Source organism: Gobio gobio, assembly GCF_949357685.1.
Source record: "Gobio gobio genome assembly, chromosome: 2".
NCBI classification, from domain to species: Eukaryota; Metazoa; Chordata; class Actinopteri; order Cypriniformes; family Gobionidae; genus Gobio; species Gobio gobio.
Genome location: NC_137098.1, coordinates 72975076 through 73001696, shown reverse-complemented (window position 1 = coordinate 73001696; position 26621 = coordinate 72975076). Strand labels below are relative to the sequence as shown.

At 39.9% G+C, this 26621-nt stretch overlaps 1 protein-coding gene across 1 annotated transcript; it reads right to left on the bottom strand.

The window, feature by feature from the left end:
- Positions 1-3827: 3827 nt before the first annotated feature.
- cyld3 (cylindromatosis (turban tumor syndrome) 3) lies at positions 3828-25419 on the bottom strand. Its single transcript, XM_079840962.1, has 16 exons — positions 25332-25419; positions 24855-25059; positions 20909-21187; positions 16168-16503; positions 15987-16092; positions 13477-13937; positions 13243-13408; positions 13025-13166; positions 12827-12940; positions 12659-12750; positions 11106-11169; positions 10572-10761; positions 5280-5388; positions 5001-5119; positions 4699-4906; positions 3828-4536 (listed from the first exon to the last, which is right to left on the bottom strand). Exons 2-16 carry the CDS (start codon positions 25035-25037, stop codon positions 4352-4354), a joined length of 2754 nt encoding a protein of 917 aa, XP_079697088.1. The 5' UTR covers positions 25038-25059; positions 25332-25419; the 3' UTR covers positions 3828-4351.
- Positions 25420-26621: the final 1202 nt, after the last annotated feature.

Genomic DNA, 26621 nt, shown 5'->3' with positions numbered 1-26621 from the left:
AAGTCAAGTAAAGCTGACACAATGTCTTTAAGTAAATACAAACCATTTGAATTTTTTATTCACATTTGAACAGTTTACTTAATAATGTTATGTTACATTTATAAAAGTCTATTATGTTAGGTGAACACATTATTGATTTAATTTACCTCATTAAATTAACTACTTGCTCTACAAGTGTAAGTGGAAAACTATTAAATATAAAAAAGAGTATATTTTTAGAAACAAAATTCAAAAATAACTTAATTGAGAACAGGAAGTCCATCCAGTAAATGAGTGTATGAGTGCCACAGGCTAAACACAGGCACTCTTCTGCATAATGGCAACCACAATTACAGAAACTCCTCTAAATGTCCAACATAACTGCACATAACACTCACATAAACTAACAACATCTTTCCCTTTACTGAAAAACTGAGAATAACACTTTAACCCTCTGGGGCTCTTCGTCATTTCTGACCCGAATTTTTCAAAATAAAAAATGTAACAAATCGTAGCTTCATCGGAATGGTCCGAAACTTGGTGACTTTATTGGTACTTGGTATATGAACATCTAAAGAAATCAGGGACAGGATTTGAAAAGTCTAAGTGGTCATATAGTCACACTCAGGGTCAAAAATGACCCCAATAGGAAATGAATGGGAAATTGGCAAAAATATGAAAATTAGTTTTTTTGTGCATACAATCTACAAATCAGCCAGGATGCAGAAAACAAGACTCAACAGTGAAGATCTCTAAAACATCAAGAGTGCAAAACAGACAAATTCAAGTGTGTCATTGCAAAAGCTAATTTTGTGAAAAGTGTGAAATAAAAGCAATTATTCATCAATGTAATAAATAAAGTGCACAGCAATGAAAGCATGAGCCTGTAAGCCATCAAGGTTGCAAAATAGACACACTCACACACACACACACACACACACACACACACACACACACACACACACACACACACACACACACACACACACACACACACACACACACACACACACACAGACACACACACACACACACACACACACACACACACACACACACAGACACACACACACACACACACACACACACACACACACACACACACACACACACACACACACACACACACACACACACACACACACAGGGAAATATGAGACTGGTGAAACTGTAACAGAGAAATGTGAGAATATGTGAAGTAAAAAGAGTTACTGTTCATTGAATTGTACAAACAATTATTTTAATGAAAATGTTTATTATAAAAGGTTAATAAAAAAATGTTATGACTGAAAGAATTGCATTTTTATTAAGTTAAAATTAAAAAAATTGGTAATAAAATGCTTTCCATTTGTTCTCTTTCTAATGCAAAGTTCAGGTTTGACTGTATTATAACGTAAAACTGGCACTTCAAATGACCATTTAAACCAACCAAACAAACACAAAACTTGACAAAAATAGTCTTTGAGAATCTCTTATTATATATTAAAATCCACAACCTGAAAAAAAAATAGGCAAATATGTGCAAAAACAACTAGAATTCACAAGCCTTTCTGCAGAGAGCTGTAAATCCATCTAGTGGTTAAATATGATATTGCATGATAACCTGAAATACAGCATTAATAAAAAAAAATTATAAAAAAAAAATTATATATATATATATATTATATATATAATATATATATATATATACATATATTATATATATGTTCTATTATATTCAGTGGGAAAAAATGGATCATAATTATTGCATAAATATTAAAGGTCCTGTTCTTCGTGATCCCATTGTTCAAACTTTAGTTAGTGTGTAATGTTGCTGCTAGAGCATAAATAATACCTGTAAAATGATAAAGCTCAAAGTTCAATGCCAAGCGAGATATTTTATTTAACAGAAGTTCCCTTTCAAAGCCTACAGCGAACGGCTGGTTAGGACTACATCCTGGTATTTCCTGCTTTAATGACGTCAGTAGAGCAGTAGAACAGACTAACCTCCGCCCACAAGAAAACGCGAAAAAAGGGGGCGTGGTCTTGTTGCTGTCCCACGTGGAGAAGAAGAGGACGTCGCGTGGAGAAAAGGAAGTGCTGCGTTTCAGTGTGTTTGTCGCCATGTCGTCGAGACGCTGTTATTTTCATCCCGGAGTCAAATCACCTTTGTTTGGCTTTCCCAGGGACGCTGTAGAGATTATTAAGCGCGTATATATCTCCCGTTAAGAGGCGTGACCTTTCCACGTGCGCTAAGCTGCGGTCAAATCACAACACGGGAACCGCTGACACAATCAGAACTCGTTACGTGTTTCTGAAGGAGGGACTTCATAGAATAAAGGAAGTCTTCAGTCGTTTGTAGGACAGTGAAAACAGCGGTGTACAGATAAGTAAATTGTGTTAAAAATACAGTTTTTTTTTACACGCGAAACATGAACACATGTTATATTGCACACTGTAAACACAATCAAAGCTTCAAAAAAACACGAAGAACGGGACCTTTAATTATTATCATAAAATTCTCTCAAAACACAAAAAAGAAAGAAAAAATATTATTGAACAAAAATACATTTAATTGATTTTACTGAAAAAATAATAATAATTGATTTCAGGGGTCGGGCCACTTTTGAGGTCCTGAGTGTGACTGGAAAACGGAGAACCTCAGAGGGTTAATCCCTACACTTACTCTCCTATAGTCCCTTGCAAAGCATGCTGGGAACTACAGATCCACTGCCCAGGTCGTTTCACTCAGCAATGTTAAGTTGACTGAACAAGCTCTAATTAAGTAAAACTGACAAGACTCATTTTAGTAGAAACAACTCAGTAAATCTAAGTACATTTAGTGACATGAGTTTTTAAATGTGATTTGAGTGCAACTAACAGTGAAAGTTCATTTTTTTGAGTGTGTCCCTTGAATATATGGTTCATTTCTTTATCTTGTGTGCTAAACTCTTCATCCACAAGCAAAAATGGCGGAATTCTCCTTTAAGCTTTCCTCTTTTATTTCATCCCTTAAACTTATCAATAACAAAAAAAGTGATTTTCATACGCATTATGAAGATTTATTCAACGACGTGTCTTAACCTTATCATTATGCTTTTCTTTCTGTCTATTGTGATGTATGCAAATCCAGAACATTCTTGTTTTTTGTTCCTTGTTATTGTTCACTGTAAGATTTACAGCCTCACTTCATTTCCCTGATCGTGTATGTACACGTTCTGCTATAAAAACATCCTCCTTTAAGACAAGGTTTAGTGAAAATAACTGATTTAGAGCAGTCTGGAGAGACTACTATAGAAATAATACTGAACTAGTCTTAGATATGATAGATTATAATCACTTTATTGATGACGATAGTTTTATTTATTGATTTCTATAGAGCATTTGATACGGTGAGCCATGATTTTATTTTCAAAGTCAGGTTTTGGAGATGTGTTTCAGCAGTTAAATCGTGGTTCAGTGTCTGCATTAGTTCTGTCAGACCTGCTAGGGTTGATATTCAGCGTGGCATTGGGCAAGGCTGCCCTCTCTCCTCTGTTATTTGTATTAGTCACATGTTTTGGCAATGTGTGTAAAAATAAATCACCATCTCAGCTTTAGGTGGTAAATTTAAACTGACACAGCGATTTCATCCTCAGAGTTGATGTGTTAGAAGCAGGATAAATGGGCAAGCGTTAGGATTAGAGCGAGTTTGACAAGGGCCAGATTGTGACGGCTAGACGACTGGGTCAGAGCATCTCCAAATATTTAATACATATTTAGATATCATGTTTTATTTGTTTGTATTTTGTACGTTATTAGTATTGTTGTTTGATTATAATATCCTTCAATGCGCTTCTCACTCCATCAGAAAACAACAAAACATGGAATACAGTTCATGACTCTTTTTATAAAATTAAACATTTACATTTGTAAACAAACACATCTATTGCGTTGTGTTCAAATAGAAGTATTTACAGTTGCATGTGTTCCTCTTGTGCTGATACACACACACACACACACACACACACACACACATACACATACACACACACACACAGATGTTGGGTTTTCATGTTTTATGAGGACTTTCCATAGGCGTAATGGTTTTTTTACTGTATAAACTGTATATTCTATCCCCCTACACTGCCCCTAAACCTACCCATCACACACACACACACACACACACACACACACACACACACACACACACACACACACACACACACACACTGGTGTCACTTGTAGAGGCTGAGCTCAGGGCAGTGGTAGAGGCACATGTAGGCGTCTCACACACACACACACACACACACACACACACACACTGGTGTCACTTGTAGAGGCTGAGCTCAGGGCAGTGGTAGAGGCACATGTAGGCGTCACACACACACACACACACACACACACACTGGTGTCACTTGTAGAGGCTGAGCTCAGGGCAGTGGTAGAGGCACATGTAGGCGTCACACAGTAAGCGGCGGACGGGCTCTCTGAGCGAGGTGATGTCGAGGCGGGCGAACTCTTCCGCGGGCAGACTCAGGTAACGGCCCACCTCTGGACACGAGCGCACCTGCGGCACGTTAAAGCCGTTCTCTCCTCCTGCACACACACACACACACACACACACACACACACACACACACACACACACAGAGACGTCAACCTTAAACTACAGTATAAAAACAAATGTAATTTCCACATGGTTAGAAACACCAGATAACTCTTCCTATATGCCAGTATAGTCAGAGCGGTGTAATGTACCCTCTCTGTCGGCCATGCTGTCGAAGAAGAGCCAGTCTGAGGCCCCGGGGCCGTGCCGGACGAAGCTGACGTAGTGGCTGGTCTCGATGCAGGTGACGGCGAACAGGTCCATCAGCTGACGGGCCCCGGGGACCGGCCCCTCCCAGGAGCCCTGCGGCACGCGGAGCGGAGTCGGCTTGTGCGTCTGACGCTTCTTGTGTGTGTGAACCTGTCAGAGAAAGAGAGACGGCTCATGTGACGGGAGTGTGTGGGGGTGTACAGCCAGCACATTGATGTGTGTGTGTGTGTGTGTGTGCGCTCACCTGTGTGTTACAGGTGCTGCAATACTGCTTTAACCGGCCGGGTGTGATGTCAACATCCTCATAGCACTGCAGACACTCCCACTGCGCCACCAACTGACAGATACTGCACTGCCGCAGAGCTGCAGACAGACCACAGATGGATGAAAGACGAAAGACGGACAGACAGAATAAAGGCGGTCAGATGTACAGACAGACGAAAGACGGACAGATAGACGAAAGACAGATGGACAGACAGACGACAGACAGATGAAATGAGTGAAAGAGTGCAGAAGCTCTCACCCTCGTCCAGCAGGTCTGTGATGTCGAGGGTCAGCGAGGGCAGAATGGCATCAAACATCTTGAACTCTTTGCCGAATCTGGGCATGAGGAGCGGCAAACAGGACGGAGCCTGTGGGAAACAAGACACATGCAGAGACTCACTGACGGTCACAGCGAAGACAGTAACATCTGCGTCTGTAGATCTGTGTGTGTGTCTGTAGATCTGAGTCTGTAGATCTGAGTCTGTAGATCTGTGTGTGTGTCTGTAGATCTGAGTCTGTAGATCTGTGTGTGTGTCTGTAGATCTGTGTGTGTGTCTGTAGATCTGAGTCTGTAGATCTGAGTCTGTAGATCTGAGTCTGTAGATCTGAGTCTGTAGATCTGAGTCTGTAGATCTGTGTGTGTGTCTGTAGATCTGTGTGTATCTGTAGATCTGTGTGTGTGTCTGTAGATCTGTGTGCGTGTCTGTAGATCTGTGTGCGTAGATCTGTGTCTGTCTGTAGATCTGTGTCTGTAGATCTATGTGTAGATCTATGTGTGTGTCTGTAGATCTGTCTGTGGATCTGTGTCTGTGGATCTGTGTCTGTAGATCTATGTGTATGTCTGTAGATCTGTCTGTGGATCTGTGTCTGTGGTTCTGTGTCTGTGGTTCTGTGGATCTGTGTCTGTGGTTCTGTGTCTGTGGTTCTGTGTCTGTGGTTCTGTGTCTGTGGTTCTGTGTCTGTGGTTCTGTGTCTGTGGTTCTGTGTCTGTAGATCTGTCTGTGGTTCTGTGTCTGTGGTTCTGTGTCTGTGGATCTGTGTCTGTGGTTCTGTGTCTGTAGATCTATGTCTGTGGATCTGTGTCTGTGGTTCTGTGTCTGTGGATCTGTGTCTGTGGTTCTGTGTCTGTAGATCTGTGTCTGTGGATCTGTGTCTGTAGATCTATGTGTATGTCTGTAGATCTGTCTGTGGATCTGTGTCTGTGGATCTGTGTCTGTGGATCTGTGTGTATGTCTGTAGATCTGTCTGTGGATCTGTGTCTGTGGATATGTGTCTGTGGTTCTGTGTCTGTAGATCTGTCTGTGGATCTGTGTCTGTGGTTCTGTGTCTGTAGATCTGTCTGTGGATCTGTGTCTGTGGATCTGTGTCTGTGGTTCTGTGTCTGTGGATCTGTGTCTGTGGTTCTGTGTCTGTAGATCTGTCTGTGGATCTGTGTCTGTGATCTGTGTCTGTGGTTCTGTGTCTGTGGATCTGTGTCTGTGGATCTGTGTCTGTGGTTCTGTGTCTGTGGATCTGTGTCTGTGGTTCTGTGTCTGTAGATCTGTGTCTGTGGATCTGTGTCTGTGGTTCTGTGTCTGTGGTTCTGTGTCTGTAGATATGTGTCTGTGGTTCTGTGTCTGTGGATCTGTGTCTGTGGATCTGTGTCTGTGGTTCTGTGTCTGTAGATATGTGTCTGTAGATCTGTGTCTGTGGTTCTGTGTCTGTGGATCTGTGTCTGTGGATCTGTGTCTGTGGATCTGTGTCTGTGGTTCTGTGTCTGTGGATCTGTGTCTGTGGTTCTGTGTCTGTGGATCTGTGTCTGTGGTTCTGTGTCTGTGGTTCTGTGTCTGTGGATCTGTGTCTGTGGTTCTATGTCTGTAGATCTATGTCTGTGGATCTGTGTCTGTGGATCTGTGTCTGTGGTTCTGTGTCTGTAGATCTGTCTGTGGATCTGTGTCTGTAGATCTATGTGTATGTCTGTAGATCTGTCTGTAGATCTGTCTGTGGATCTGTGTCTGTGGATCTGTGTCTGTGGATCTGTGTATATGTCTGTAGATCTGTCTGTGGATCTGTGTCTGTAGATCTGTGTCTGTGGATCTGTGTCTGTAGATCTGTCTGTGGATCTGTGTCTGTGGATCTGTGTCTGTGGTTCTGTGTCTGTGGATCTGTGTCTGTGGTTCTGTGTCTGTGGATCTGTGTCTGTGGTTCTGTGTCTGTGGTTCTGTGTCTGTGGATCTGTGTCTGTGGATCTGTGTCTGTAGATCTGTGTCTGTGGTTCTGTGTCTGTGGATCTGTGTCTGTGGTTCTGTGTCTGTAGATCTGTGTCTGTGGATCTGTGTCTGTGGTTCTGTGTCTGTGGATCTGTGTCTGTGGTTCTGTGTCTGTGGATCTGTGTCTGTGGTTCTGTGTCTGTGGATCTGTGTCTGTGGATCTGTGTCTGTGGATCTGTGTCTGTGGTTCTGTGTCTGTGGATCTGTGTCTGTGGTTCTGTGTCTGTGGATCTGTGTCTGTGGTTCTGTGTCTGTGGTTCTGTGTCTGTGGATCTGTGTCTGTGGATCTGTGTCTGTGGATCTGTGTCTGTGGTTCTGTGTCTGTGGTTCTGTGTCTGTGGTTCTGTGTCTGTGGATCTGTGTCTGTGGTTCTGTGTCTGTGGTTCTGTGTCTGTGGTTCTGTGTCTGTGGTTCTGTGTCTGTGGTTCTGTGTCTGTGGATCTGTGTCTGTGGTTCTGTGTCTGTGGTTCTGTGTCTGTGGTTCTGTGTCTGTGGATCTGTGTCTGTGGTTCTGTGTCTGTGGATCTGTGTCTGTGGTTCTGTGTGTGTGGTTCTGTGTCTGTGGATCTGTGTCTGTGGATCTGTGTCTGTAGATCTGTGTGTGTGTGGATCTGTGTGTGTGGATCTGTGTCTGTAGATCTGTGTGTGTGGATCTGTGTCTGTAGATCTGTGTGTGTGTGGATCTGTGTGTGTGGATCTGTGTCTGTAGATCTGTGTGTGTGGATCTGTGTGTGTGGATCTGTGTCTGTAGATCTGTGTCTGTGGATCTGTGTCTGTGGATCTGTGTCTGTGGTTCTGTGTCTGTGGTTCTGTGTCTGTGGTTCTGTGTCTGTGGATCTGTGTCTGTGGTTCTGTGTGTGTGGTTCTGTGTCTGTGGATCTGTGTCTGTGGATCTGTGTCTGTAGATCTGTGTGTGTGTGGATCTGTGTGTGTGGATCTGTGTCTGTAGATCTGTGTGTGTGGATCTGTGTCTGTAGATCTGTGTGTGTGTGGATCTGTGTGTGTGGATCTGTGTCTGTAGATCTGTGTGTGTGGATCTGTGTGTGTGGATCTGTGTCTGTAGATCTGTGTCTGTAGATCTGTGTCTGTGGATCTGTGTCTGTGGATCTGTGTCTGTAGATCTGTGTCTGTAGATCTGTCTGTGGATCTGTGTCTGTGGATCTGTGTCTGTGGATCTGTGTCTGTGGATCTGTGTCTGTAGATCTGTGTGTGTGTGGATCTGTGTGTGTGGATCTGTGTCTGTAGATCTGTGTGTGTGGATCTGTGTCTGTAGATCTGTGTGTGTGTGGATCTGTGTGTGTGGATCTGTGTGTGTGGATCTGTGTGTGTGGATCTGTGTCTGTAGATCTGTGTCTGTGGATCTGTGTCTGTGGATCTGTGTCTGTAGATCTGTGTCTGTAGATCTGTGTCTGTAGATCTGTGTCTGTAGATCTGTGTCTGTGGTAGTGTTAATTTCGTCAGACGAGACGAGACTAAATATGTTTGTTAACAACCTTTTTTTCCATGACGAAGACGAGACGATGACGAGACTGCACCAATGTCCAAAAACACTGACTAAGACTAAATTAACATGCATGAGAAAGAGTTCCCGTTGTTGCTGGAGTACAGGTCTCTCTCATACTCCGCCTGTCATCTCGCGGCCGCGCGCGTGTGGTCACGTGGTTCATGGAGCGCTCAACACCTCTAGCGCTGTGTCAGTAGGCTACGTGTGAATGGCTTAAGCCGCGCAAGTTACACAACAGCTTCACTTTACAGGTGTTTGCAGCAATTTTTGGTAAACCGTACAGCATAGTGTGCGTCAGCCACATTTACAGTATCATTTTATTAGGGAGAGTGGTAGAGATCAACATTGTTAACATTTAATATTAAGCCATAAAAACATTAGTATTTAGCCCTCAGGTATTCCTTACTAATTAAGTCACACTTATACTCATTGGTGGTCAAATGTGACCATACACCTTAACTATTTTAAAAATAAATAGCCTATATTTTAATTCAATAATATTTATTGAATATTTTGAGGAGATCTTTTGGTACTAAATACTATTTGTACAATACTTATGGTCCATTAATGACCACTTAAAATATTTTTCTTCTAATATTTTTATTATTTATATTACAATTAGTGTATTAATTAAGGTTAAAATAGAGAATTCCACTGCAAAGAGGTAAATTAGAGCCATTTTGTGGCTGGAAAAATACAAAAATTCACTTGTACTGCCATTACCCACTGGGTGCCTGTATGGCTCTTTAATACATATACATGTAGTCTAGTTGCTCAAAAAAGTATTGCAGATCATAACTGCTTACTTATTTGTGAAATTTTGAAATGTTAATAATAGTGAATAGTAAAGAATGCAAGCAAATATAATATAACCCCAAAAAAGTGTAAAAAACGTATTGTTCCTTATATGTACAGTAGGCTATATACATATGAATTCATACTGAATCAAGATCGAAATCAATATTTGTGCCCATCGTCTCATGAGCTGATGCTGATTTTAGGCATCTACGCTGTAAATCAACCAGTTAGCTATGGTGTTGTTGCACATTATGCAGGTTATATATATTTTATGTAACTTATTTTGCCACAAAATATATTGAGTTTTCCTTTGACTAAAGCTAGACTAAAATGACTAGACTTTTGGTCGACTAAAACTTGACTAAGATACCTTGAGTTGTCTTTTGACTAAAACTAGACTAAAATGACAAGACTTTTAGTCGACTAAAACTTGACTAACAAAAAAAGATATGTGAATGACTAAATATGACTAAAACTAACAAGGACATTTGGCACAAGACTAAGACTAAATTAAAAATAGGTGACAAAATTAACACTAGTCTGTAGATCTGTATGTGTGTGTCTGTAGATCTGTGTGTCTGTAGATCTGTGTGTGTGTGGATCTGTGTGTGTGGATCTGTGTCTGTGGATCTGTGTCTGTATCTGTGTGTCTGTAGATCAGTGTGTCTGTAGATCTGCGTGTGTGTCTGTATATCTGTGTGTCTGTATATCTGTGTGTCTGTATATCTGTGTGTCTGTAGATCAGTGTGTCTGTAGATCAGTGTCTGTGGATCTGTGTGTGTGTGTCTGTAGATCTGCGTGTGTGTCTGTATATCTGTGTGTCTGTAGATCAGTATGTCTGTAGATCTGTGTCTGTGGATCTGTGTGTGTGTCTGTAGATCTGCGTGTGTGTTTGTATATCTGTGTGTCTGTAGATCAGTATGTCTGTAGATCTGTGTGTCTGTAGATCTGTGTGTCTGTAGATCTGTGTGTGTGTGGATCTGTGTGTGTGTGTCTGTACCTCAGTGAGCTTGAGTCCGGAGTGTATGAAGGAGGACTCCAGCAGAGTCTGAACACTCGCCACACGCAGCAGCCCAGCGGCCGGAGAGAGCGGAGACCCGGGAGACAGCAGAGGAGAAGAGGGAGAGGCTGAAGCAGACGGAGGGAAGAGCTGATAGATGAAGCACTCCTGCGGCTTCTGGCTCACAGACCTGCACACACACACACACACACACACACACATCAACAGATGAATCTCCTGCTTACGGATTTAAAGAGCAGGTAATGTTGATTATTCCTCATATCCTCCAGTGTTGCGGCTCCTCTCTTCCAGTCTGTCAGTAACTCTGTTTACTTCCTGTCTCTGTGAAGCCCCGCCTTCTGAAGCACACTGTGCTCTGATTGGTCAGCTGGAGCAGTGTGCTGTGATTGGTGTTTGGGAAATGCCCCGCCCCTCACCATAACCGCCAACACACCACTGACTGACTCAGCAGGCCCCGCCCCTTTATTCTGCGTATGATTATGATAACAGAGAGACAGACGGCTGGATGCCCACCTGATCTTCAGAAGCGGTTCAACCCGGAGAAGCAGGAAAAGCTGGTTGAGGAATTCCTCCGGATCTGAACACACACACACACACACACACACACACACAAAAACTCAAAATTGAATCATTTCAAAGTGAAAATCTCACAAAGGTTGTGGGACGTGTTTTGTGTCATGACTAGGGGTGTGACGTAACCGCATCACCGCAATTTATTCAGTTTTGTTGCTGTGGTGAAATTATGAATAATGTTACCCTGAGTGAGAAGTGTTACCAGAATGTGTTTTAATTAAGGCGAGACACTACAGATGAATAAGGATTCTAATATTTAATAATTCATATTTTAATATGCAAATGAGGCCTTATATACTTAAATATACGCTCATTTGCATACATTTCCAAAAACTAAATCTGGAAATTGGAAAGGGCCATGTTTAAAATTCTTATATTAGAATTTATATTATTATCTAATATTAGAATATTAGAGGAGAGGGCTTTAACAGAGGGGATTCTGGGTATCTGATTCTGTGCTTTAGTAAATTAGAGAATACTGACAATCGCCTTAAAAAATCAATTTCCGCCATGTTTTTTTGGAGGTAAAGGACCTATAATTCAGGATAGGAATGATATATCAACAAATCCCTCTGGATATAGTTCAGGATAAGACTGGAAGAGTTGGTGCTCATTTTGAGAAACGGCTTTTAAAGTTTTATACTGTATAACTGCATACATTTCCATAAAACCCCCAACCTACAAACACAATATATATTCAGTTCATTAATATCAGTAGTGTGTAATATTTAAAACACGTGTAAATGAATAAATGGCACAATTATCGGGTCACAGACATTCATTAATTGTATATTTATTTAATGCCAAATCTTATCAGTTGACGGTTAATAATAATAATAATGGTATAATGAGCAGTCAGATTGGCGATGCTTCTCTTGTGTGTTTAGGCAATAGTTGGCATTATTCACGACTCGCTGTCTGCTTGAAGAAATGATGCCATTATACTGTTCCAGTCTTATTTCTCTAGACATTGTTTTTCAGGGAACAGTCTGTGGATATAAACGCATTCGTCAAAACGCAACTTGTTGAAACTTTGAATAATTTATTCTACAAAAAATGGGTTGCAAACGATGACAAAAACTGATCCATAATTCCTAATAAACTCAAAGGTTATCGAAAAAACAACAAAGTTATATAAATACATTTTATTTCATGTTATTGTTGGTAATCTGTCTATTCGGCCTACGTTAATAATTCCTTTTTTTTTTAAGGCTACTACGAAACGCAAAATAACGAAATTGAAAACCCTGTGAATAACTGGGCTAAACTTATGGAAACGTCAATCAATGCTCTGAATATAAGTCAATATTGTGGGGTTTTTTGCGCACAAGAACTCTGCGGTTAACCACTAAACCACAAGATTATTTGCTTCTTCATCGTCATGACTTTAGTTTCTCTCTCACACACACACACACACTCTCTCACACACACACACACACACACACACACACACACACACACACACACACACACACACTCACACACACACACACCTTTCTCCTCGTTGGTAAACCCCGAATCAGCCGTTTCTGCTTTCAGGAGTTTGCGTAAGGCCATGGTTTTGCTGGCGCACACGTAGCCGAACCTGCAGGAAACACACATGCGTGAGGGGACATTTTTACCACACACTCACACACACACACACACACACACACACTGACCTGCGCAGAGGATTGACGATCTCACAGCGCAGCAGATCCTGAGCGCTCTTGCTGTTCGCCGGTCCCGTGGGCCAGAACAACAGCCAATCAAACGAGCTGCAGCAGGAGAACATGCTACCACACACACACACACACCAGCGCATTAGCCCACGGAGCGGCGTGTGTGTGTACAGTCAGTCAGTGCAGGTGTGTGTGTACCTGAAGAGAGACGCGTCCAGGTAGCAGGAGTTCAGGTGCCCCTGGATGCCCTTCTTGAAGCCCTCGTAGGCCAGCCGTGCGTCCCGGCCCGTCAGAGGGGGCGTGTTGTCCTGCACTCGCTCACTGCTCCAGTTAGCAAACGCTGCAACACACACACACGGTTAGCACACACACACACACACACTGTTGGCGGTGAGGTGTTCTGAAGGAGGCGTCACCGATGGAGTTGCAGCGGTCGACCTGATTGGTGGGCAGCTCCGGCTCGGGGAAGCGGGAGTCGCGTCTGCAGTTCCTCAGTTTGACGAACAGCCCTTTGTTGGCGGGACAGCGGAAGTGGCGGTCGCCAAGGTAACTGCCATCCGTTGCCGCGGACAACTCCTGATCCTGGGAAACACCGTTAAATACACCAATCAACGCTTTATGTGTAAGAGGAAGTGATGTCGTTTGTGTACCAGCTCAATTCCAGCGACCGGCTCCGAGACGCCGCCGATCTGTCCAATCCAGCGGATCACCCCGAAAAGGGGCGGGTCATTGACCTCCACCATGGAGCCCACCTCCAGCCACGAGCCAAACTCCGCCCTCTGCTCAGCCATTGGTGGAGAGGGGAGGTTGTGGAATCCGTTGTGGTCAGTGGGCGGGGACGTGGGCGGGGCTTGGGGCTTGTTGGGCGGGACAGCGGGAGGTGTCAGAGCCGGTTTGGGCGTGGCCAGCGGTGGAGGTTTCAGAGGGGCGGAGCAGGACGGAGGCTGGAGGGCTTTTTTAGCCGTCACTAGCATGGCCGCCTGGATGAGCGGCCTGTCCCGCGGCGGAGAGCCCGGCTGGAGGGCGGCTTTCCCGGACAGAGCCAACGCCGGCAGTTTGGGAAGAGGTTTGGGATTGGTCACTGCCACAGGCGAGCGCTCAGAGCGGGATTCTGCCAAACAAAACACATCATTGTTACGTATTATTGAATTAGCTTGGGAACTTTGAAAGGTGCCAAATCATGCTAGTAACATGCTAATCATAAGTTAAATCTATCAAAATGTTAAATCAGGCTAGTAACATGGTAAATCATGATAACAAATTTGCTAAATCATGCTATCAACATGTTAACCATGCTAGCGATGTGTTAGATCTGGGTAAAAACGCATTAAATCATGCTAGTAACATACAACCCCAAATCAGAAAAAGTTGGGACAGTATGGAAAACGCAAAAAATAAAAAAAGAAGTGATTTCTAAATTTACTTTGATTTGTATTTCATTGCAGACAAAATGAACACAAAATATTTCATGTTTTGTCTGGTCAACTTCATGTCATTTGTAAATATGCATCCTTTCCTGTCATTCAAACCTGCAACACATTTCAAATAAAGTTGGGACAGGAGCAATTTAGTTAAATAATGGTTAAATAATGATGTGATTTGAAACAGGTGATGTCAACAGCTGATTGTAATTATGATTTGGTACAAAAGCAGCATCCAAGAAAGGTCTAATCCTTTAGGAGCAAAGATGGGCCGAGGATCGCCAGTTTGCCAACAAATACGTGAGAAAATTATTGAAATGTTTAAAAACAATGTTCCTCAAAGAAAGATAGGAAGAGATTTGGATATTTCACATTCAACAGTACATAACATCATTCAAAGATTCAAGGAATCTGGAGGAATTTCAGTGCGTAAAGGACAAGGGCGCAAGCCTAAGCTGAACAACCGTGATCTCCGATCCCTCAGGCGGCACTGCATCAAGAATCGTCATTCATCTATAAGAGATATCACCACATGGGCTCAGGACTACTTCGGCAAACCTTTGTCAAGTACCACAATACGTAGTTACATCCACAAATGCCAGTTAAAACTGTACTGTGCCAAAAGGAAGCCCTATGTTAACAGTGTCCAGAAGCGCCGTCGACTTCTCTGGGCTCGAGGCATCTGGGATGGACCATCACACAGTGGAAACGTGTACTGTGGTCAGATGAAGCAGTATTTTAGGTATTTTTTGGGAGCAATGGACGCCGTGTGCTTCGGACCAAAGAAGAAAAGGATCATCCAGACTGTTACCAGCAACAAGTCCAAAAGCCAGGGTCTGTCATGGTATGGGGTTGTGTCAGTGCCCTTGGCAAAGGTAACTTGCACTTCTGTGAAGGCACCATTAATGCTGAAAAGTACATAGAGATTTTGGAGCATAATATGCTGCCTTCAAGAAGACATCTTTTCCAGGGACGTCCATGCATATTTCAACAAGACAATGCAAAACCACATTCTGCTCACATTACAAAGTCCTGGCTGCGGAGGAAGAGGGTTCGGGTACTTGACTGGCCTGCCTGCAGTCCCGACCTGTCTCCAATAGAGAATGTGTGGCGCATTTTGAAGCGCAAAATGCGACAACGAAGACCCCGTACTGTTGCCCACCTTAAGACAAAATTACACCTGAAACACTTCATCACTTGGTGTCTTCAGTCCCTAAACGTCTTTTAAGTGTTGTGAAAAGGAATGGCAACATTACAAAGTGGTAAATGCTTTACTGTCCCAACTTTTTTTTAAATGTGTTGCAGGTCTGAATGACAGGAAAGGATGCATATTTACAAATGACATGAAGTTGACCAGACAAAACATGAAATATTTTATGAAATATTTTATATATAGCTTTCCTGTAGCTCAAACAGTAGAGCATGGCGCTAGCAACGCCAAGGTCATGGGTTCGATTCCCAGGGAAAGCAAGAACTGACTAAATGTGTACCTTGAATGCAATGTAAGTCGCTTTGGATAAAAGCGTCTGCCAAATGCATAAATGTAAAATGTAAATGTATTTTGTGTTCATATTGTCTGCAATGAAATACAAGTCAAAGTAAATTTAGAAATCACTTCTTTTTTTTTTTTTTTTGCGTTTTCCATACTGTCCCAACTTTTTCTGATTTGGGGTTGTAACACAAGATTCTATTTCAAATGAGAATATCCTGAAATGAATGTGTTTTAATGTGTTTGTTACCTGCGGTCACTTTGGAAAGGGGCAGTAAAGCCCCAAACTCAGGTGAGGGGATGGAGCAGAGTTTGCTGTGTTTATAATACCCATCCCATGATCCCACTGCATGCTCCTAAACACACACACACACACATGAGTGTTAAAGTCAGCTCTCGGGCAGCAAGCGCTACATGTGGCGAATGCTCACCAGCAGAACTCCCACATAGACGGAGGTCCGGCCCGGCAGGGGCCCGCAGAACTGGACGGTCCCCCGCTGGACACACTCGTCCTGGGTGAAGCAGACCCTCTGCCCCACAGCGAGCGGCTGCGGCGCGGCGGACTCCGCGGCGCGGGACAGGATGTTCAGCGGGCTGGTGCCGGTGCTGGACGGGTGGAGCTCGTGGTCGCCGGAGCTGCCGCCGCGGGAGGACCGGGGCAGCCTGAGCTCGCTGACCGGCAGGAAGAGCCCACAGGCCTCCGGACACGAGAACAGCTGACGACCTTTACAGTTACCATTACATGTGCCACGGCCGGCCGCCCATCCCTGAGGGAACACACACACACACACACACATACATGTTTAATTATCATATAATAAAATATTATTATTTAATAAAAATACTTTATTAGAGGAAGAAACCACATATTTGTTTTATTCATTTTATACATAGTTTTTTTGTGCATAGTAACATTTTATTTTAATAAAGTAATAATAATTGTTAGAACAATACAAATTTAATATGAATCATATATATTTAAAACATTTCTAAATGAATATTTATTATAAATAATTTTTTCTTTCTTGTTTTCAAAAAACTACACATTTTTAGTTTTTTATTAATGTTACTTAATAACAATAAATATCATTATAAATATTAAAATTTTAATAATAATAATAACAATAACACATTAATATGATGTATATATTTATTTAATACAATTCTAAATTAATATTTTATTATTATCTTTTTCATTATTTTCCTTGTTTTCATAAACCTTCACTAAACGTATTTTATTAAATATTATTAATATTAATTAATAACAATGCGTATCATTATAAATATTATAAATGTAATAATAATAACAACACATTTTAATATGACTTATTTATATGTTTTCAAAAAACTGCAATTTATTTTTATTTTATTAATATTACTTAATAACAATACATATCATAATAAATATTACAATTGTAATAATAATAATAATAACACATTAATATTAGATTAGATTAGATTAGATTAGATTAGATTAGATTCAACTTTATTGTCATTACACAAGTACAAGTACAAGGCAACGAAATGCAGTTTAGGTCTAACCAGAAGTGCAATAGCAGCAAGTGCAGGATATATACAATGGTTGCGTAAGTGCAGGACATAAAAATGTTCTGAATATATATAAATATGTATAAGTAGAGAGATGGTTATTACTATAAGTAGAACTGAATTTACAGATGAATATATACAGTGAATAAATATACAGATGGCTATTACTATAAACAGAATTTACAGGTGAATATGTACTATGAATAAATATACAGATGGCTATTACTATAAACAGAATTTACAGGTGACTATGTACTATGAATAAATATACAGACGGTTATTACTTGAACAGAATTTTACAGTTAGAGGTATACAGTAATATGTTAGGCTAATATGAGGAATATAGCAGTGGATTAAGTTAGTACAATAAATTATGGACAGAGCTATCCGAAAGAAAGTGTAAAAGTGCAGTGGAAAGTGGTTGCATATTCCAGTTAGAAGTACGGTGCAAAATGCAAATGTAAACATTGTTACTGTAAATACAGTCGGCAGTGCAGATGAGCATTAATATGATCAACAGTGAGGAAAATAAGTATTTGAACACTCTGCTATTGTGCAAGTTCTCCCACTTGGAAATCATGGAGGGTCTGAAATTGTCATCGTAGGTGCATGTCCACTGTGAGAGACATAATCTAAAAAAAAAAATCCAGAAATCACAATGTATGATTTTTTAACTATTTATTTGTATGCTACAGCTGCAAATAAGTATTTGAACACCTGTCTATCAGCTAGAATTCTGACCCTCAAAGACCTGTTAGTCTGCCTTTAAAATGTCCACCTCCACTCCATTTATTATCCTAAATTAGATGCACCTGTTTGAGGTCGTTAGCTGCATAAAGACACCTGTCCACCCCATACAATCAGTAAGAATCCAACTACTAACATGGCCAAGACCAAAGAGCTGTCCAAAGACACGAGACAAAATTGTACACCTCCACAAGGCTGGAAAGGGCTACGGGGAAATTGCCAAGCAGCTTGGTGAAAAAAGGTCCACTGTTGGATAGGGTTGGGTATCGTTTGGGGTTTTTTTTATTCCGGTGCCAAACCGATACTTTTAAAACGGTACCGGTGCCTAAACGGTGCCTGAACCGATACTTAAAAAAAAGAAAGGGCCACAAACGAGGTGGATGACATTAAATGGCTTTTTATTTATTTATTTTTTATTTAAATTGAACCATTTATTAAAAGTTTAATGTATACTTAAATGTATGAATATAAATAAATAAATACAAAACACAATTTACTTATTTACAAATTAATATTGACTTATTTACAAATTCACAGTAAAACCTAAGCCACCTAACCCAACTACAACAAGCCTAATATAACTCTAAATAACAGTTACAGTAATAACAGCAGTAGGCCTAGTCTGTATTCTCGGTCTGCTACTAACCAGCTTCCAGCTTCAGCTTTATTTTGAAATATGATCATATTCTCGGGCTAAATATTTTAGAACGCATCGCCTTAATGTTTCCATGACGACACGTCATGTTTCTCACATGACACACAGCAGCCGCAATAGCGCTGACAGCTCAGCTGTATCGGGTTTATTTCATTTTTTCTTTTTATTCAAAATATTCACAAACTTCTTCACTGTGTCAAGAACTATCTGATGTTCAAATGTGTGAGTCAATGTGTGTTAGTTGATCTATAAAGCGCAATGGGCGGCGCCATGTTAGTTTGCGCCTCAGAATCGGATCTGTCGGATTTACAACACTTGAGTTCATTCTCGTCTCACGAAATACATGAAAGTAAGTGACCAGTGAACTGGAAGAAGAATAGAGTAAACGCTATAGTTACTATATAATGTGCATGTATCTGATGTGAATAAAACACGTAATGTTAGTTAAATTATAACCGCCTGAAAGGATTGTCATTGCCGCTTTCATAGACATCAGTGTGTGTTTTTTGCTAGTAGCCTGCTGATGAGCATTTAAATGTCTGAAACCTGAAATAAACATGATGTGGTTGAAAACACTGAATAGTTGTCATGAGTTGTGCTGTGACCAGCGCTGAGCGTCTGTCTCTGGCTCAGCCAAAGCACGCAAAAGCACGTTTGAATTTTGGCACCGAAATGAGGAACCGAAATCTGCGTTCTGATTCGGTCCGGTACATACCGGTTATATAAGTACCAGTCCCATATTGGCACCGGGTTTCGGTACCCAACCCTACTGTTGGAGCAATCATTCAAAAATGGAAGAAGCTAAACATGACTGTCAATCTTCCTCGGACTGGGGCTCGATGCAAGATCTCACCTCGTGGGGTCTCAATGATCCTAAGAAAGGTGAGAAATCAGCCCAGAACTACAGGAGGAGCTGCTCAATGACCTGAAAAGAGCTGGGACCACCGTTTCCAAGGTTACTGTTGGTAATACACTAAGACATGGTCATGGTTTGAAATCATGCATGGCACGGAAGGTTCCCCTGCTTAAACCAGCACATGTCCAGGCCCGTTTTAAGTTTGCCAATGACCATTTGGATGATCCAGAGGAGTCATGGGAGAAAGTCATGTGGTCAGAGGAGACCAAAATATAACTTTTTGGTCATAATTCCACTAAACGTGTTTGGAGGAAGAAGAATGAGGAGTACCATCCCAAGAACGCCATCCCTACTGTGAAGCATGGGGGTGGCAGCATCATGCTGTGGGGGTGTTTTTCTGCACATGGGACAGGGCGACTGCACTGTATTAAGGAGAGGATGACCGGGGCCATGTATTGCGAGATTTTGGGGAACAACCTCTTTCCCTCAGTTAAAGCATTGAAGATGGGTCGAGGCTGGGTCAACATGACAATGACCCGAAGCACACAGCCAGGATAACCAAAGAGTGGCTCTGTAAGAAGCATATCAAGGTTCTGGCGTGGCCTAGCCAGTCTCCAGACCTAAACCCAATAGAGGATCTGTGGAGGAGCTTGTAGTAGTTTCTGCAGTTATTAATGTAGTTTCTGCAGTTATTAATGTAGTTTCTGCAGTTATTAATGTAGTTTCTGCAGTAAATGTGTGGTGTTATTAATGTAGTTTCTGCAGTTATTAATGTAGTTTCTGCAGTAAATGTGTGGTGTTATTAATGTAGTTTCTGCAGTTATTAATGTAGTTTCTGCAGTTATTAATGTAGTTTCTGCAGTAAATGTGTGGTGTTATTAATGTAGTTTCTGCAGTTATTAATGTAGTTTCTGCAGTTATTAATGTAATTTCTAATGTAGTTTCTGCAGTTATTAATGTAGTTTCTAATGTAGTTTCTGCAGTAAATGTGTGGTGTTATTAATGTAGTTTCTGCAGTAAATGTGTGGTGTTATTAATGTAGTTTCTGCAGTTATTAATGTAGTTTCTGCAGTAAATGTGTGGTGTTATTAATGTAGTTTCTGCAGTAAATGTGTGGTGTTATTAATGTAGTTTCTGCAGTTATTAATGTAGTTTCTGCAGTAAATGTGTGGTGTTATTAATGTAGTTTCTGCAGTAAATGTGTGGTGTTATTAATGTAGTTTCTGCAGTAAATGTGTGGTGTTATTAATGTAGTTTCTGCAGTAAATGTGTGGTGTTATTAATGTAGTTTCTGCAGTAAATGTGTGGTGTTATTAATGTAGTTTCTGCAGTTATTAATGTAGTTTCTGCAGTGGTGATGACGTACCTTCAGCTGAACCCCGAAGTAAACGGCGGAGCTTCCTCTGGCCAAGGGGCCGCGGTAACGAAGCTCCGCCTCCGCCAGCTCTGATTGGCTGCGGTTCCAGAAGACGCGCACCTCCGAGCCCAGCGGCAGAGCGGCGAGCCTGTGCAGGATCAGCGGCCGGGACAGCAGCTTGACCCGGAGGTCCAGCTCAGGGACGGGCTCCAGCAGACCCGCCAGCTCAGAAGGGACTTCACTCAGCACCTGCCGCTCCACCTTCACCACCGAGCCATTATCAATCACCTGCACACACACACACACACACACACACACACACACACACACACACGTCACTTCCTCCATAGACAAACACACCCCCTCTGACAGGCCGTCACACCACAACACGATCTTCAGCCGATCAGATAAACACAGCACACAAGGTGATTTCTCCCGCGGGCGGAAACAAGAAAACGTGGGCGTATTTTTCTCACATTTCAGACTTTATCTCTGAATTCTGACTTTCTTTTAGTTTACATCTCTTTTTATATCTCACAATTCTGAAGAAAAAAACATTTTATGAGTACAATTTATTGAACCATATAAAACCATATGTTAAAACTCACCAAGATGGGCATTGAGACATTTTTGAGTGTATTTGACCATTAATAAGCTGGAAAAAGGAGCTCATTTTTGCCCTTGTATGTCAGAGGCGGCTTTATTACGGTATGTGTGTGTGCGCTTCAGATGCGAGAATTAACGTTATGAGCAACCCTGCGCGAAATTCAGACCGGTCACACCAACACTAACACGCTGTAATGAGGAAAAGTCCAGCAGAACACGCGTTCGCCATGTTCAGAGGGTTAACCGGACTGAGTGAGAGGAGGCGGGTGCGTGCAACTCACTGTCGGCCGGAGAGGAGAGCGCAGCTGATATCCATACTGTAGAAAATGAGTATCGTTTCAGTAGGCATACACACAGGTTCGAAGACTCGTTCTCTCGCCCCCTACAGTGCAATTCGGCTAGGTGTACATCCAAGATAGAATATCAGGGTGAAAGTCATCATAGCTTGCGTAGTATAGACCCAGCTCCCAACCCAACTTTGAGAATAGATTAACACCGATATTTTTTTTATCGCCCGATAAGAGTCTCGCGTTAACGCAGCACATTAATGCCGATAACAGCCCACCACTAATATATATATATATATATATATATATAATAAAATTCTAAATTCATATTTTATTATAATTATTTATTTTTCATTATTTTTCTTTTAGTTTTCAAAAAACTACACTAAATGTATTTCTTTTTTAATATATCATTAATTTTCAATAATCACAATAAGTATCTTTATAAATATTATATTTTAATAATAGTAATAATAATGACAAATTCTAATATATATATATATATATATATAATTTAAATAATAATAATTGTTATTATTATTAATATTATTATTATACAGTATTATTATTAATTTATTTTTACCACTACATTAATTTATTTATAAATTGAGCTTTATTTTAAACTACATTTTTTTTCTTTTCTATGATGGAAAAATACCCAGATGTAAAATTTAAAGGTCCTGTTCTTCTTGATCCCATTTTTCAAACTTTAGTTAGTGTGTAATGTTGCTGTTAGAGCATAAATAATACCTGTAAAATTATAAAGCTCAAAGTTCAATGCCAAGTGAAATATTTTATTTAACAGAAGTTCCCTTTCAAAGCCTACAGCGAACGGCCGGTTTGTTCTACATCCTGGTATTTCCTGCTTTAATGACGTCAGTAGAGCAGTTTGTCGACTAACCTCTGCCCACAAGAATACGCGAAAAAGGGGGCGTGGTCTTGTTGCTCCCTCGTGGAGAAGAAGGAGTGTTGCGTTCGGTTCGGTTGCGTTTGTCGCCATGTCGTTCAGACGCTGTTATTTTCATCCCGGAGTCAAATCACCTTTGTTTGGCCTTCAGGGGCTGTAGTTTGAGTGCGTTCATCTCCCCGTTATGGTAAGAGGCGTGACCTTTCCGGGCAACGTGCGCTAAACTGCTGTCCAATCACAACACGGGAACCGCTGGCACAATCAGAACTCGTTACGTATTTCTGAAGGAGGGACTTCATAGAACAGGGAAATTCTCAGGCCGTTTTGAGGACAGTGAAAACAGCGGTATACAGATCAGTAAATTGTGTGAAAAATACTGTGTTTTTTTACACATGAAACATGAACACATGTTATATTGCACACTGTAAACACACTCAAAGCTTCAAAAAAACACGAAAAACGGGACCTTTAAAAAACAGATTGGATACAAAACAACTTGTTCTCAGAATTAAAGAAAAAAAGGGAGAATTGCGAGATGTTCACTCAGAAATTGAGCAAAAACAATCAAAGAATTGAGATAAAAGTCACAATTACCGTTTACATTTTTTTATGTAAAAAGTCAAAATTGTAAGATAAAGTCGCAATGACCTATTTAATACATAAACTCATACTTCTGAGAAAAAATAATTGTGAAATGCAAACTATTATGAGTTTATAAATTGAATTTGCGAGAATTCACAATTGTGAGAAAAAACTTAAAATATTGTACGATTAAAAAAGTCACAATTACCTTTTATATATTTGTTAATAATGTAAGCTCAGAGTTCCAAGGAAATTTTGACAATTGCGAGAAATAATTTTTTTATTTATTTTAAAAAACAGATAACATAATTCTGAGAAAAAAAACTTTTTTTTGGTAAAAATGTAAACATGAACTCGCTACTGTGAGGAAAAAATGTCAGAATCGTGAGATAAAAAGTCGCAATTACCTTTTATTTTTTAAAGTCTGAATTGCAAGATTTAAAAAGTTAATTGCGATTTTTTATTTTTTATTTTGTGGCAGAAACTAAAAAAAACCCCAGAAGATCTAAAACGTACAATTGCGATAAAAAGTCTAAATCGTGAGATACCATTACTTTAATTTATTTATAAATTGAGCTTTATTTTACACACATTTTTTTCTTTTCTTCCTTATTTTAAGCGCAAATGTAATCATAAATAATACATTTACCAATAAATATATATAAAACATTCTTAAAACCTTACTTTCCAAGTAAATGTTTCCAATTCTGTTTATACCTCACATTTCTGACTTGTTTTAAATGTACATATCTTTTTATATCTTGCAATTCTGAAAAAAATAAATAAAAATTAAGTACATTTTGAGTACCTTTTTAATTATTCTTTGATGGAAAAAATACCCAGATGTAAAATTAAAAAACAGAGCGGATACAAAAACAACTTGTTCTCAGAATTAAAGAAAAAAAGTCAGAATTGCGAGATGTTCACTCAGAAATTGAGCAAAAACAATCAAAGAATTGAGATAAAAGTCACAATTACCGTTTTAATTTTTTATGTAAAAGTCAAAATTGTAAGATAAAGTCGCAATGACCTATTTAATTAACAAAAAACAGACGTAAACTCATACTTCCGAGAAAAAAGATTTGTGAAATGTAAACTATTATGTGTTTATAACTTGAATTCGCAAGAATTCACAATTGTAAGAAAAAATTGTACAATTAAAAAGTCACAATTACCATATATATATATATTTATTAATGTAAGCTCAGAGTTCCAAGGAAATGTTGACAATTCCGAGAAATTAAATTTTTTATTTAAAAAAAATAAAACAGATGTAAGCTCATAATTCTGAGATTTTTTGGGGTAAAAATGTAACGAACTCGCAATTGTGAGGGAAAAAAGTCAGAATCGTGAGATGAAAAGTAGCAATTACCTTTTATTTTTTAAAAGTCTGAATTGCAAGATTTAACAAGTTAATTGCAAGTTTTATTTTTTTATTTTGTGGCAGAAACTAAAAAAAAAACAAAAGACCTAAAACTTGCAATTGCGATAAAAAAAGTCAAAATCGTAAGACAATACGCCACAATCCCCTTTTTTATCCCGTGGCGGGACCGAGCCTCCAGAGTCCTCTTACCTTCACCCACAGGTAGTCTCCTCTTCCAGCCCTGTGTCCTCCTCCTCCGTCCTGCTCCACACACAGCTGCCCCCTCTGCAGGCGAATGGTTCCTTCCAGGTGGTCCTGCACTTTATAGTCGGACGCGACCATGTACATTTTGGAGGGGCGTCGCCTCCTACCGTGATGCGCGTCGCCGGACATGGTGATGTGAACACCCCCGGACCTGCGCGTGCACGAAACACATAATAACATTTAAATCTAGTCCATAAAAGAACACGTTTCATTTGACAAACTGAATAAAAGAGTATCAGTCGACCATAAAAACAAGGTTTGGATCGAATCGCTTTTGTTTTAAACAGGAAAAACTACGAGCAAAGTGAACCAAAACATTTCCTGCTTTATCAAACCTGTTTAACCACACCTGGCGGTTTGTTCTCGGTTATAACATCGTTTTGATTTTAAACATATTGGAACAGACAACAGACGCTAACTCACCGATAAAGTCATCACCTCGGCTTAAAGTCCGACACTTTATCGCTCCGAAAACACAATAATGCCTCACTTTCACTAAAGCAGGAAGCGAGATGACGGACGGCTGCGTGGACCAATCAGATTGAAGATCTCAGCTCGGAACGACGGGTGGGCGGGGCTTGTTTCTGAGGGAAATTCCACTGTTGCGGTTTGTATTTTGGTTTAGAAATTAGTTTTTCCTTCATCTTCCGAGAATTCAACGAGCGGTAAATACACTTATCTCAGACCATGCCTCTTTTCGTTCAAGATAGCAGTACTTGAAATGACATGTAAAAGAAATTAACAAAACGGGAGAAAAAATTGCGTTCCCACTAGATAGACAGAAACACTGAAATATAATTTTTAGGACCATATTAATCAAGATGATAAATGATTTAAGTAATAACGAAATACAAATTCCATGGAAGCCCATTTCCGCCATATAAGAAGAAAAAAAAAATCATGCTTTTGTAAATCATAATGCCATAATAATCACAATGAGTCATATTTATGAGATGTTGTAATTATCATAAATAGTCATAATTACGACATAGTATGTCATAATTTTGACTTTGTCATTATGATTTACAAAAGCATGATTGTTTTCATTATGTGGTTGAAATGGGCTTCTATAAAATTCCCCTTATTAGACATTAAAATAGTAAGAGTCACCTTTTAAATCAGTCAGCCATTTTCTATTTGGCTCAGTCACATGGATGGTTAAAGTTTAAACACAATAATGAGCTGTTTTTATGAAACATTTTTCAACAATTGAACATACAAAATATTAAATATTAACAAACATTAATAAATAAGTGCACAAGTGAAAGAAAATACATGTATTCAATATAAAACTAAACTCAAAAGCTTGGGAATGTATAAAATTTACATTAATTCTAATTTGGTACACTGTTTATTTAAAATTAAGTTATGTTGTAATATTTTCTTCTATTATTTTTATGTTTATTATTATCATTATTATTAATGTTCATATATGTATTATTATTTATGTTCATATATTCCTAGCTTTGGCAATATTGTATTAGGCCTACTTACATTCATGCCAGTAAAGCAATTTTGAATTTGAATTTATAAAATGTACATTTTACCTTATTAAAAAAAAAGATTAACCTTTACAGTAAGATTAAAAAGAAAAAGAAAAAAAAAAGGTCAACTTTAATCTTCATTTTAAAAGTACTTGAAATCAAATAAATTCTTGTTGCGTAAGATAAAATAAGTTCTTGTTGCATCACTGCATCAATAAGAAGAGAATTA